A 14288-nucleotide genomic window follows, 5' to 3' on the forward strand; every position below is an offset into this window, starting at 1 on the left:
ATCGGGGCTTTTTTGCGGAAAACACTACTGTGCTGTCTACACTGGCCCTTTTCCGGAACAGTTTTCCGGAAAAAGACTTTTGCCCGAACGGGAGCAGCATAGTTTTTCCGGAAAAGCACTGATGATTTTACATGAGATCGTCAGTGCTTTTCCGGAAATTCAAGCGGCCAGTGTAGACAGCTGGCAAGTTTTTCTGGAAAAGCGACTGATTTTCCGGAATAACTTACCAGTGTAGACACAGTGTCTACACAGCAACATTATTTCAAAATAACTTAGTTCATGTCTACACAGCAGGCAGTTATTTCGAAATAATGTCGAAATACTGTCCAGATGGAGGACTTCTTACTCTGACTCCTGTTACCCTCCTTGCACAAGGAGTAAGGGAAGTCAGAGGAAGAGGGCTCTATTTTGAAATAAGTGCTGTGTAAATGCTCCCAATTTTCCTTTTCTCCCCTCAACAGAATTTTTTTTTGGGGGGGGGGGGGTTCGGTATTTTAGTTTCAACCATCTGGCAGCCCTACGTCTGTGAACAAACTCATCCCAAGGCAAAGTCTGACCAAAGAGAATGGGAAAAATCCAAGCCACTTCAGTGGAAGCAGGTTTGGGTTTGAAGCCAGCCAAGCCCTTGGCCTGGTATGTGGGGCTCAATCTGACACCCCACGGTGTTGCCCCTGGAAATCAAATTGGTAAGAGCGGTGGCTTCTGAATCACAAGGAAATTGAAATGTGTTTAAAGCATTTATTCTCTTGCCTTTATTCTCTCTGCCTCTCTCCCCAGCATGTGGCCACGGTCCACCCACTCGTGTCCCTCTGCTAGCCAGCTGCTGTCCCAGGGAGCTAGCATTAAGCAAGGCTTTTCCTAATCGCTGCTGGGTTATCAGCCTGGGCTGAGGCCATCTGAACGCCTGACCCCTGTGCATGCTAACACAGTGCTGTGCCTCGCATCTTTTGTTTCTGCTGCACCCAGCCGCAAGGAGATTAAGCTTCCACTGCTGTTTGAAATCGGTCTTTTTCTGCATGTGGGTGTCTTCCTGTCTGTCTTTCTGGCTCTGCCTGGTTATTGATCATGGCATTGTTTTTCACTCTTTGCGTAGATGTATTGGTAAGGCATACCCTGCCCGTTCCTTCAGTTTCTTATCTGTTATCCCATCTTTGGATACAAGTTTGTTAAAAACCAGAATGCCAATAACCATGTTCACCTGTTGAAAGAAAAACAACAGACAGGTTTGTTTTGAAATGGCTCAGGTCAGACTCTGTCACACAAAACCCTTGGGGAAGGCTGGCACGTGCACATCTCTTCCAGCTGGCCAGCAGAATTAACCCCCTACGCAGACTCTCTCTCACCCCTCCTCCACACCCCCACTGAATCCAGGCCAGAGGGCCTAGCAACATCCCTGGAGCTGCTAGCTGATCTGTGAGGTCCTTGTGACTCAGGACAAGGTTGCCAAGTGGTCGGATCTTTGCCTGAGCCAGGTGGGCTTTGGGGGATGCATGCCGGGTGTCTAGAAAGGCAACCATGGGGAGCTGGCCACGTTTCCAGGGCAGTCCTGGGGAACTCAAGCAGAAAATGGCCAATGGGAGAGGAGACAGGGGCTGGGTTTCAAATGCTTTTTGGCATCTCTGGCCCATGCTAAAGGAGCGGCAGCTGCAACAGTGCAATGAGACCATGCAACGCTGAGAGTCCGCCAATTGCACTGCCCTGTGGACAGCCACGGCCCACTCCTACGAACCCAGAGAAGGGATGAATGCAGCCCCGTTCAGGGCATGCGGACGCACCAGCGATCTAGCGCCCATAGCCTGGTGTGGGCCCTGAGGCACCGTGCAGTTGCCACGGGTGCAGCCTGGGCTAGCTGTCTATTTCCAAGCGGGTTAGAGGATCAGCCCTGCGGTGAATGCAGCGGACAGGACTAGATGACCTACTGTGGTTCCTTCCAGTCCTACACTCCCAGGGGAGGGAACCACACAGTTACGTGGCATGTCCGGTTGAGCTGAGCGCCAAACTTTGTTGACCATATTCATAGCGGAGTACAGACAGCATGGGTGGGGCAAGCATTTCCAGCTTCTATCGAGCCTTTCTTCTGGAGAGCTCCGGCTGTCTGCAAAAGCATGAATTCACTCGGGGGCCGACCAGACGTATGGGGAACCAGGACTGGGCAACAAGGACCTCATCGAGTTCAGATGTCACAAGGCGAAGCCAAGTCCCTCCATGCCCGGCAGGCTCACTGCCGCAAGCTGCCTTTCTGCAACCACCCCGGGCTTGCAGCATGCACTCTGGAGATGTGAACGTGCCGCCGCTGTGCAGGGACCTCTCAGGCCACAAGAAAAGGCATTAAGGGGACAGGAAGGGCTCAGCAGCCATGGTGGGAAGATGACACTGTCCAGGTTTTGTTGCCATGAAGTTGTTGCAGTATTCTGCACTCCTCACACGCTCAGGTGAGAAATCCCAGGCATGGGGCTTGGGAGGAGCCAGGTGGGGTCAAATCCAGAGGAGACCTGAAAAGGGTGTTAGTTCCGCATTGGTCTGTGAGGGGGAATCTGAGGGTGCGTCTACGCAGCAGGGCTTAATTCAAAATAAGCTACGCAAATTGAACTACATCAATTGCCTAGCTTATTTCGAAATTGGGAGCATCTACACAGCACTTATTTCAAAATACAATACAACCCTCGTACAATGAGGGTTACAGGAGTCGGAGTAAGCAGTCCTCCACCTGGACAGTATTTTGACACTATTTCGAAATAACAGCCTGCTGTGTAGACACGGACTAAGTTATTTGGAAATAATGTCACTGTGTAGATGTACTCTAAGTGACTAAGTCTAGTGGCATCTGAGGGGACGCTTACCCTGTAGTTAGGAGATGTGGTTGCAACCAGCTTGAATACTAGCAGCAGTGAGGCTCTGGCACCAGGAGCAGCAGCTACCCACATACACACCTGGCGCTGGGTGAAATCTAGCCCAGGTATGTTTGCCTGTGCAGCAATCAGACCTCCGGACTGCAACGCAGCAGTCTCCTGAGCACCTGTCCAGAGGCAGGCTCTGCTGATGTACAAGACACCCAGCAGGGCAGGAGGACGATGTACGACACCGAGACTCACCCTCCCTCTAGTCTCCTTGAGACTTTCTGCCGTTTCAGATCACCTCTGTCTTTGACCCCTTGGCTCCAGCAAGATGAAACTCTCTGGTGTGGCATCACCATTGGGAGTGAACCAAGAAGTGCTGAGGGCATGCGATCCTGAAAAGTCCCACCCTCCTGCTCCGGCCAACGGGAGCGCTCAGCACCAGGTGGTCTCCAGCACTGGGTTATTTCCTAGAGACCCTATTCATGACATCGGAGGCCACAGGAGGTGCTTGGCGCTTTCTAGGGTAAATTCTATAGGGAGATTGAAAACCAAGCATCAAAGCTGTTCGCCTCAGTGCAGCCTCCACCCAAGGGCACCAAAACCCTCACAGGTTTGCATTTAAAAGGAGCGGGGGAAGGAGGTGGACAGCCTGTACTTGCATAAATTAGCAAAGAAAAGACGGGCTGTTTTCACTGATTTCAGGTTGACCCAACAGTACCATTCAATGAACAAAAGCCTGTTTCGGTTCCCGAGGCAATCAGTCCCATTCACGGCAGCTACTCTGCCCTTGTCAATAAAAGAGGCAGAATTTGGACTTGCAGGACCGGAACCTGCCCTGCCCGGAGCCTTGTATTTAAATGACATGGGGCAAGCTTGTGCGGGTGTTCTGGCATGGTAGCTCCTAACATCCACATGGCATGGGGGTAAACGAGAGCCCCAGGGGGAGTGAAGAGGAGAATCCGGAGTATCTTTTTCTATCCAAAAGCCCAGAAAAAGTCGACCTCGGGGTGAGTTAGCTGCATCCCAAGAACCTAAACCAAGCTGGGGCTATGCTCCCACATGTTGCTAAGAATGGGAAATTGTATTTGGGTCTGGAACTGGTTTGGCTGGTTTCCACCAGGAGCTAGTTTAAATGGGGGGTGGGGCGAGGGACAGGGGAGACTAGGCCTCAGTAAAGCTACAACAGCTCCGGCTTTAGTGCTGCAAGCAGGGACCCAGCCCAAATGAGAATGTGGGTGCACCTCAATCCGATCTCGTTTTCTATGGGTTAGACATTTTTGCTTCCTTCCAGGAAACTGCTATCGGGCTGGGAACAGCTTCTGGGTCACAGGATTGTCTTCCGCAGAGATATGAAAAACAAATCCAAAGCCACAGCGGGTGAGCGGCTCCGTGAAAACATGGGGTTTGCAATGACATGGAGCTACTCTGAGCAGCACAGCCAAAGATACCTGCAGGAAATCGATTGTGGGCTGATCCAACACAAAGGCTGTGTTCTGTTGGGGGTGCATTGTTGGTCTACTACTGAGAGTCCCTAGCATGTTAATAGGTGCCCATTTCTTGGTACATTTAAGAGTTTAACAAGTGTGTTTTGCCTGAAACACAGCTGGTAAATCCAGGGCTTATCTCTGCAGGCGGCTGGTAAATACAGCAGCATAACAGGCACATTTCACTGGGTCGCTGATAGAATTTTTAGCCGCAACTCAGAGGCGCGTATGTAATCTCACGGTAAATCATTTCTAATCGTTTATCTCCAGAAACGCGCTTGTAATTTAGTGGGACTCAATAATTGAATCAATAAAAGATATTTCGGCAAATAAAAATCACGACCGTGCTCCTTTGCAAAACAAGCATTGGAGTAAATCAGGAACCTGCTTACAAAGACAGCCGCTCTTAATTACGTGCATCATAGCTTCCCCTCTTTATCTCAGAGATGATGCCAAGAAATGAATGTGCAAGTCTGAGATCCAGCCCTTGCGATAACCAGAGGAAAGAAGCTGATAATTATTCTCTGTCTAATAGTCTCCAGGCAGAAATCTGCCACCATACTTTCATGCAGGGAAGTGTTATCCCTGGGGATATCCTAGCCAGGATCGGGTGAGTACAGCCAGAACTCAGCTTTGGGAGCACAGCCAAATTTTAGTCCTGTCAGGCCTTCTTCCATTGCTGGCATTAGTGAGAGATGCACATGCTCCTGGAGATGGGAAGATGGCCCCCTAAAGACATTTCTGAGCGTGAACATCAAGTTTGATCAAAGGAAGGATGGTCTTGTGGCCAAGGCACAGAGGTGGGGCTGAGAATTCTTGATTCAATTCCTCGTATATGAATGGAGATGCCTATCACCTAGAACTGAAAAGGGCATCATGTGTAGTCCCCTGCCTTCACAGCAGGACCAAGTACCATCCCAGACAGATTTTGCCCCAGATTCCTAAATGGCTTCTTCAAGGATTGATCTCACAACCCTGAGATTAGCAGGCCAGGGCTCAAACCACTGAGCTATCTCTCCTGAACCAGCAACAGTGACCTAACCAAGCCACTTACTCTCTCTAAGTCTCTGTTCCCCATTGATAGAACAGGGAGAATGCCACTTCCTCTTTCTCCCACCCCTTGTCGGCCTCCTTAAGCTGTAAGTTCTTTGGGGCAGAGACTGTGTCTCATGACTGGTGTGGAGAAAGAGAGTAAGGAAAAGTTATTTACTTGTTCTCATAACATAAGAACAAGGGGTCACCAAATGAAATGAATAGGTAGCAGGTTTAAAACAAACAAAAGGAAGTTTTTTTCCATGCAGCGCACAGTCAACCTGTGGAACTCCCTGCCGTAGGAGGTCGTGAAAGACAAGACTTGAACAGGGTTCAAAACGGAACTAGAAAAATTCATGGAGGTTAGGTCCATGGCTATTAGCCATATTAACCCATCAAGGGCTATTAGCCAGGTTGGGTAGGAATGACGTCCCTAGCCTCTGTTTGTCAGAGGCTGGAAATGGATAACAAGAGAAGGATCCCTTAATGATTACTAGTTTTCTTCGATCTCCCTTGGGCACCTGGCATTGGTCACTGTTGGAAGACAGGACACTGGACTAGATGGATCTTTGGTCTGACCCAGTATGGCCCTTATTATGTTCTTATGTTCTCAGTGGCTACGTGTAGGCTGGCATGATTTTCTGCAAATGCTTTTAACGGAAAAGTTTTCCGTTAAAAGCATTTGTGGAAAAAAGCGTCTAGATTGGCACAGACACTTTTGCGCAAAAGCACTTTTTGTGGACACAGCCAGTGTGAGTGTACAGCACAATGGGTTCCTGCATGAGGCTTTTGGATGCTACTTTAACACCAATAGTGATAACTGGTGTGTGCACATGGGGATAAAAAACCTGTCGCTCCCCAGGTCAGCTGGCTGGAGGTCACGGGGGTTAGACTCCAAGGCTGGAAAATCTGGGGCTCGGCAAAGCCCTAACTGAAATGTTAGCTCCACGGCCCAAGCCTTGTGAGCATAAGTCAGCTGACTTGTGCCAGCTGTGGCTGGGTTGCAGGTCATTTCTCTCTCTGTAGATAAAGCCCAAGAGAGAAACCGCCTTGAGTGGCCAGAAAAGAATAAACCAGATAAAAGGGAATGTGAAATAATGGAAGAGCTATCCAGCTAGAGAGAAGCCTGGAGAAATAGTGATATCTGTCGTGTGAGCTGTCCTGAGCTTTGCAATAGGTCGTGCTTTGCCTAAAGCCTCCTCTCCTGAAGTCACAGAATTGCACGAGAGCAGCAGCTTTGACTCGCAAGAAAGTAAATTTCTACGTGCCATGTCCACGGGGAAAAAGTCTGAAAGCATGAACCCTCCAGGCTCGAGAACTCCAAGGTGACTAAAAAGAACCTGACTTCCGGAGAGGGGGTGTCTTCCTGAGGTTATTACATTCAATGCATTCTCTCTGCTGGGCAGCAAGAAGTTCGAAGAACCAGCCCTACGGATTCAGCTTCCTCCCTGTCCCTGGGATGTAGAGAGGCCCGTTCGATTTACCTCAGCATGGACAACCCAATGCATTCAGAAATCATGAGCTTCTCTCGCAGAAACAAGGGGTACGTCTAGACTACATCCCTCTGTCGCCAGAGGGATGTAAATTAGACATACCGAAATTGCTAATGAAGCAGGGATTTAAATATCCCGCACTTCATTAGAATAAAAATGGCCGACGCTTTTTGCCGACGTGGCAATTTGCTGGCAAAAAGCAGCAGTCTAGACAGGGATTGGTCGGTAAGGAAAACTTTTTTTGACCGATCCTGAAACCTTGTTGCACGAGGCATAAGGGATTGGTCGGAAAAGGCTTTCCTTGCTGACTGAGCCCCTTCTAGACTGCCGCTTTTTGCTGGCAAATTGCCGCGTCGGCAAAAAGTGGCGGCCATTTTTATTCTAATGACGTGCGAGATATTTAAATCCCCGCTTCATTAGCAATGTTGGTATGTCTAATTTACATCCCTCTGGCAATAGAGGGACGTAGTCTAGACATACCCAAGAAGTCAGTGCAGGTGGCTGGACAGGTTCCTAAAGGATATGTACAGGGTGAGAAGCACCATGCTTCTGTTTTCAAGTCCAAGAGATTCCCATTCTAAGACAAACTGAAGGATTAAGTCCCCTCCCTCCCTTGTGTCTTGTTCAATACCACAGCAAAAGCAACAACGACTCCAGTTTCTCTGGACATCCCCAAAAATCACTTTCCACGCCCTATGCTACGGTGGGATTGTCACGCAGAGCCCATGCAGTGAAAAAAGCATCAGCTTATCAGTTTCCATTAAGGTTAAACTCTTCTGTCCTACTACAAGCTGGCTCCCGGCACACACTGGCTCCTGGCTGCCAGCCCTGCTCCTGGGAAGCCGGCTGCTGCGCCGTGCTGCAGTCACTGCAGTAGTAGACATACAGCAGACCCTGCAGCTTGGGGTGACAACCGGCTGCTTGGGAGCCACCTCAGATCCCCCAAAACAGTTAACCAAGCATTGTTACAGGCTAGGGACCGACTGGCTAAGTAGCAGTTCTGCAGAAAAGGACCTGGGGATCACAGTGGATGAGAAATTGGATACGAGTCAAAAGCGTGCCCTTGTAGCCAAGATGGCTAATGGCATATTAGGGTGCATTAGGAGGAGCGTTGCCAGCAGATCTAGAGAATGATTATTCCCCTTTATTTGGCTCTGGTGAGGCCACATCTGGAGTATTGTGTCCAGTTCTGGGCCCCCCCACTATAGAAAGGATGTGGACACACTGGAGAAGGTCCAGTGGAGGGCGACCAAAATGATTAGGGGGCTGGAGCACATGACCTATGAGGAGAGGCTGAAAGATTTGGGTTTGTTTAGTCTGCAGAAGAGAAGAGTGAGGGGGGATTTGATAGCAGCTTTCAACTCCCTGAAGGGAGGTTCCAAAGAGGATGGAGAGAGGCTGTTCTCAGTGGTGGCAGATGGCAGAACAAGGAACAATGGTCTCAAGCTGCAGTGGGGGAGGTCTAGGTTGGCTATTAGGAAAAGCTATTTCCCTGGGAAGGTAGGGAAGCACTGGGATGGTTCCCTAGGGAGGGGGTGGAATCTCCATCCCTAGAGGTTTTTACGTCTTTGCTTGACAAAGCCCTGGCTGGGATGATTTTGTTGGGATTGGTCCTGCCTTGGGCAGGGGGCTGGACTTGATGACCTTCTGAGGTCTCTTCCAGCCCTAGAATTCTATGATTGTATGATTTTTAAGCACTGACTCAGTTACTGGTTTGAAGTCTTTTTTCCATCACTACCACGGATCCTTATTAGAGATGGGATCTAGGTTCATCTCCTCTCCTTTTGTCCCCATCTATGTGCCCTCGATTATACTGAGCCATTCTCCCGTGGGAGCTGAAAGCCGAGGGGTCTAGCCAATTCACCAAGACAGGATCCGCTCAGCTCTATTTGACCACTGATTTCAGAGCTTCACTGAGCCCCTGAAAAAGAAATTCTCCCACAGGCCCTTCCAGACTGGAAGAGCGATCGCATCCCCGCTGGCTGTACTGGCCTAGCTTGATCCAATCTCAATGGGAAATGGCAACTTTGAAACGAGGCTGTGTCAGGGTTTCCCACCATGGCCCTGCAATTCCATTCAGTTTGGGCAGCAAGGTGGCAGCTTTAACTGGCTTGGTTTAGGACAGAGGATCAGAGTGGAGATGTTACATTTCCAAGCCAAATCCTGCCCTAGGAGAGTCAGAGGGTGCATGTGGCATTTTGGGGGGGCTAGTGACACCAGCACCTTTCTGGCCTCTGCTCCTTTTGCTTTTTCCTATAAGGCTGTTTTTCCTGGAGTGGAGACAAAAAGGAATTTGGGTGGGGGAGGGGGAGGGAGATTCTTGGGATGGAGAGAGAGAGAGAGGAAGGCACATAAGGGGATAAGAAGAAAACTTTCAAGTGACATTGAATACCAAAACAACTGCAGCCGCTGGTCCCACAAAGGCATAGAGAAGGCCTCCTTCTAGTGACAGCCAACAGCTGGAAAACAAGAAGAGAGAAAAGAAGTCAGCCCCAATGTTGGAAGGTGTAACACCATACGGACAGTGCTAGTACTGGACAAATAACTGATTTTGTGGCATGCTGGCAATTCTAAATATCCAGGGGAAATCAGTTCAGGTGGAGCTGAACATGAAAAAAAAAAGGCAAATCATTAAATCTAAAAAATGTGGTTGGGGGGGGGACACATGTTTTGTTTGGCCTGGACTGTAATGTCTGAAGGCTTTTTTTTTTTACACATTCTTTAATTTTTTAAAAAGGAATTTTGAACCAAAAAGTCATTTTGAATTGAAAAAAGAGATGATCCATTTAAAAATGTCAATATGAAACATGCTGATTCTTTTCAGATTCCTTTTCTTTCTGCTTTTCTCAATGCAAACAGTTCGACAGGAATTGCTAAATATTTCGGGGATTGTCGAATCTGCGCTTTTAAGGGCAAAATAGTTTCAGCCAGAAAATGGCACCCAGCCCTTGTCGGTATCGTGTTTATATACTGTCAGTTTCATTTCTGGCTTCTCAGGACTTGCACAAAGTGATCTAAGCTCTTTGGATTTGTCCGCAAAAAGGAGTCAAAAAATGCTCACATTGAAATAAAAGAAAATCTGTGTCAATTTGTACCCCCTTCTGCAAAACCCATTTCAACATGTACAAGTCATTGTTCTGCTCAGCCACGCAGGGGGAGCAAAAAGGAGAAAGCTGTTTTCACCTCACTTCTTTGCCAGAGAAGGACCTGTATGTATCCTGATCCTCGGATCGGCACACAGTGCAACCTCTTGCTCTCCAAGTTGGAGCAGAAGGGGCTGGTGTGGGGAATCTTGTCAGTGTCCCCAATATTGGTCTGTAAGCAAGGGTGCCGTTTCGGGAAGGTATGGGGGGCAGCTGCTGTGCGCTCTAGGATGCAGCTTGCTTTTCATTTGGTTCCCCATTTGCTAAGGGAGTGAGGGGAAGGTGCTTGCAATCCATGCATGCCTCTCGCAGCTGGCTGGGTGTGAAGGGAGCTCACCAGCCAGGTATGAGAAGCATGCACTGATTGCAAGCACTTTCCCCTCACTCCCTTAGCGCCCGGGGAACCGGATGAAAAGCAAGCCGCGTCCCAGAGCGCACTTCTGCTGCCCGACTCTCCCAAAACGGCGCCCTTGTCCATAAGAGACCAGCACAACAGGGCCTGTATGCTTGATTAGGGTTACCAAATGCCCCAATACTATAAGGAATGAACAGTAACAACTGGAGTGGTACATGTACCAGAATTTCAGTTCACAGGGAAATTTCACGATTGCAGAATGACTTTTCTTTTCTGAATTGGGAGGAAACTTTGGCCTTTGGAATGTCCCAGGAAAATTCCATTTCAGGTCCATCAAAACTTCTGGACCATTTCCCCCTTCTCAAAATGCTTCACCCCACTGTCTATTTAAAAACGAAATGTGGCTGGAATCGATGCATTCCCACAAGGACTTTCCATGCCATCAAACCAGCATTTTCCAAGGGGAGACTGGGCTTTGGGACATTGTGTAACCGGCTCTAACCACAACAGAGGTACAAAGGGACAGCAAGCACCTCTCCAGCAAGGGCTGCGGTAACTGACTTCCCTGACACGTGCAAGAGAGAGGCAGGGGATAATTGTGACCCAGGGATGCCTGACTCCTCCCGCCTCCCAGAACCCTACGTTGGAACGTGTTGCCTACATCCTACACCCAGCTCCGTGCTGTGCCTACGACTCAGTGCAGCCCTACCTTTGGGAGCTGCTCCCCTGTGTCACCTTTCAACAGCGGGGAGAGCGGTGGCTGAAGGGAGCTGGGAGGAGGAGGCAGGCAGTGATGTGCTACCCCGCCAGCCTGCACGGAAAAGCTTTGAGTGATGGAACTGACAGCGCTCCGTCCCGCGCTGCAATTAGCTGGGAGGATTCAGATTGACAAGGGCTTTTGTTCCCTCCACATCCCTGGCAGCCCCTCTCCTCCCTTCGAATGTCAGGCTTTCTGAAGGGGAATTCACACATCGCCAAGCATTGTCCCTCATCCTTTCTGACTGCCTGGACCGCTGTATAACAGCGCTTAATTGAAGCGCTTTCATGCAAAGCTGTCAGATGGGATGGCTGGTGGCAGAGATGTGGAGAGGGCGAGGCTGGCTTCTACAGTGGTTCCAGGCAGGAAACTCCAGAGACAGTTGTTAGCCAACTGCAGCGATTCTCAGCTGCTTGCGTATCAGGATCTTGGGATGCTACAAACCCCGTGAAATTAATGCAAATACAGCTAACGTTTCCAGAACACCTTCCACTGACGGGTCCTAAAGGGCTTTACGGATGGCATGCGCAGGGGATCCTGTCAGCACCACTGAAATGCAGCCGTATCTGGGGTGGAACATACCAGCTGTTTAGCCGCACACCACAACATCGTGACAGTGTCTAGACCAGAAGTGAAAAATATCCTTTGGCGTTAGACATAGATAACCAATCACGAGCCACAGACCGACTGAGAGCAGCTGCTCCTGGCATTCCTGGAGCCCCCTTTGTGATCTGTTCTGTGTCCAATCCTTTTCTGAATTCCCCAGGAGCTGAACTGGTACTGCGATCTTGTACTGGCCCACTGTACAGCAGTGGATTTAACCAGTAAGTCATTTTCAGAGGAAAGTCTTCTTGCCCAGAATATGGATCTTGTGCCAGCATCTGGCAGCTGATATATTTATAATAGAGGGGCCAGAGCTGGGGACTCAGAGCTCTGTGGCAAAGATTAATGTGGAGTGCTCCCCACCTGCATCATGGCTTCTTGGTCATGAAAAGAGGTGACTAAGAGGGGATAGGATAGAGGTTTATAAAACTTTGACTGGTGTGGAGAAAGTGAATAAAGAAGTTATTTACTCCTTCTCATAACACAAAAACTAGGGGGTCATCAAATAAATTTAATAGGTTTAAAACAAACAAAAGGAAGTACTTCTTCCCACAACAAGTAGTTAATCTGTGGAACTCCTTGCCAGAGGATGTTGTGAAGTCCAATTCTATAACACGGTTCAAGAAAGAACTAGATAAATTCATGGAGGACAGGTCCATCAATGACTAATAGCCAGGATGGGCAGGAATGGTGTCCCTAGCCTCTGATTGTCAGAAGCAGGGAATGGGTGATGGGATGGATCGTCTGATGATTAACTGTTCTTTTCATTCTCTCTGGGGCACCTGGCATTGGCCAAGGTTGGGAGACAGGACACTGGGCTGGATGGGCCCTTGGTCTGACCCAGTGTGGCCCTTCTTATGACTGACACAGTATCTAGAGATGGGTCTGCACCCACACAACCCCTCTAGACACCAGCTCCAAATCTCATCAATGACTCACATGTCTCTGTAGTGGGCACGAACAAAACCCACGGCTGTACCGTGGCACCACATGGCGTGAAGCAGACCACTGCTTGACTCTCCTCACCCAGAGGGGCCCTGGGACGCCTCTGGGGTGGGGGTCCTCTCTGGGATACGTGGGGAAGTGTTCTCAAAGCTTGTCAGTTGCACTGCTCTAAGCCATAGGCATGGATGTGAACCCTCCAGTGAGAGTGTGGGGCCCTGTCTTGCTGAGCCACAGAGGCGATGAGTTGTTGCAGCCCGCATCAACAGAGTTTTGTTGCTTTCGCTCACACCCTAGCCGCTCCTGCTTTTAGCTCTGGCGGTTCCCCAGTTCAATCCCCTGTACGCTGGCTAAGAGGGTGGCTGTCACACATGCACTCAACAGAACAGGGTAAATGGCCGCTAGGCAGACGGAGGGTTTATTGCACTTGGGACACCCACGCGGTGCAGGGGAAGGATGGCAAGTGGGTTTCCCGGTAACCGGAAGGCTTTTCTATCAAACGTTGTTAAAAACAAGTCAGAAGGTTTTTTTCCCTTTTACATGGATGTTGGGAAGCACCTCAAAAGCAGAGCACTGAGCAATGAAGGAGATACGTTGGCACAGGGAAAGATGCGCCCAAGAAAACGGCCCATCAATGAGCCTCAGAAACATAAATAAGGACAAACTCTGAAGTCCGTTTTTTATGCAGAACAAATTCTCTGGGATCTCAGGCTGTGTCCAGACTCCATGCCTCCGTCGACGGAGGCATGTAGATTAGCCAGATCGGAAGAGGGAAATGAAGCCGCGATTAAAATAATCGCGGCTTCATTTAAATTTAAATGGCTGCCCCGATCTGCCGATCAGCTGTTTGTCGGCAGATCGGGAGAGTCTGGACGCGATGCCCCGACAAAGAAGCCTTCTTCATCGACACAGGTAAGCCTCGTGAAACCAGGTTTACCTGTGTCGATGAAGAAAGGCTTCTTTGTCGGGGCATCGCGTCCAGACTCTCCCGATCTGCCGACAAACAGCTGATCGGCAGATCGGGGCAGCCATTTAAATTTAAATGAAGCCGCGATTATTTTAATCGCGGCTTCATTTCCCTCTTCCGATCTGGCTAATCTACATGCCTCCGTCGACGGAGGCATGGAGTCTGGACACAGCCTCAGGATGATCACATGGCTCCGTCCTGCCAGCTGAAAGAGCCCCTCAAAAATGACCTCAGGCCCTGTTCTCTCCCAGCAATATGTTGATTACGTTAACTCCCCAAACGAGGAGGTGTAGGGCCATGCACTGATTCCAAGTGCGACTGGATGATGCAGACACGGCAGCTCATTCCCACAGCACCCAGATACAAAAATGTTGCTTTGTAAGACATTTACAGATACCTGGCAGCACTAAGCTGACTCCGCTGGATGTTTCCCTTGCAGGCGAGATCAAAAGACAAGCTGCTGCCGAATGCAAGGGTGAGAACCAAAGTCTACACTCAGATGAGTTGTGTCTGCCTTACACACACAGCTCCAGGAGCATGCCCGGCTCCCTGATCTAACGCACTTACTGTTCTGGTCAGAATCGCAGCGTTAAAAAAAGCTTAGAGGGACATTGTCAAGTCCCTTACAGTTCAGATGTCAGCTCTTATCCCCTTCCGCGGTTCTTCCCTGCAAAC

At 49.4% G+C, this 14288-nt stretch overlaps 1 protein-coding gene across 9 annotated transcripts in view; it reads right to left on the bottom strand.

Moving 5' to 3' along the window:
• ADGRB1 (adhesion G protein-coupled receptor B1) overlaps positions 1-14288 on the bottom strand; it is a 423364-nt gene that overhangs the window by 36139 nt on the left and 372937 nt on the right. For all 9 annotated transcript variants that reach the window (XM_075920015.2, XM_075920016.2, XM_075920018.2 and 6 more), the window contains 2 exons: positions 9239-9305; positions 1113-1198 (listed from right to left, as the gene is read on the bottom strand). In XM_075920015.2, coding sequence (XP_075776130.2) covers positions 1113-1198; positions 9239-9305 — 153 coding nt within the window. The remainder of the gene's footprint in view (positions 1-1112; positions 1199-9238; positions 9306-14288) is intronic.

This window comes from Pelodiscus sinensis, chromosome 2 (genome assembly GCF_052426305.1).
Source record: "Pelodiscus sinensis isolate ZL-2025 chromosome 2, ASM5242630v1, whole genome shotgun sequence".
Lineage (NCBI taxonomy): Eukaryota > Metazoa > Chordata > Testudines > Trionychidae > Pelodiscus > Pelodiscus sinensis.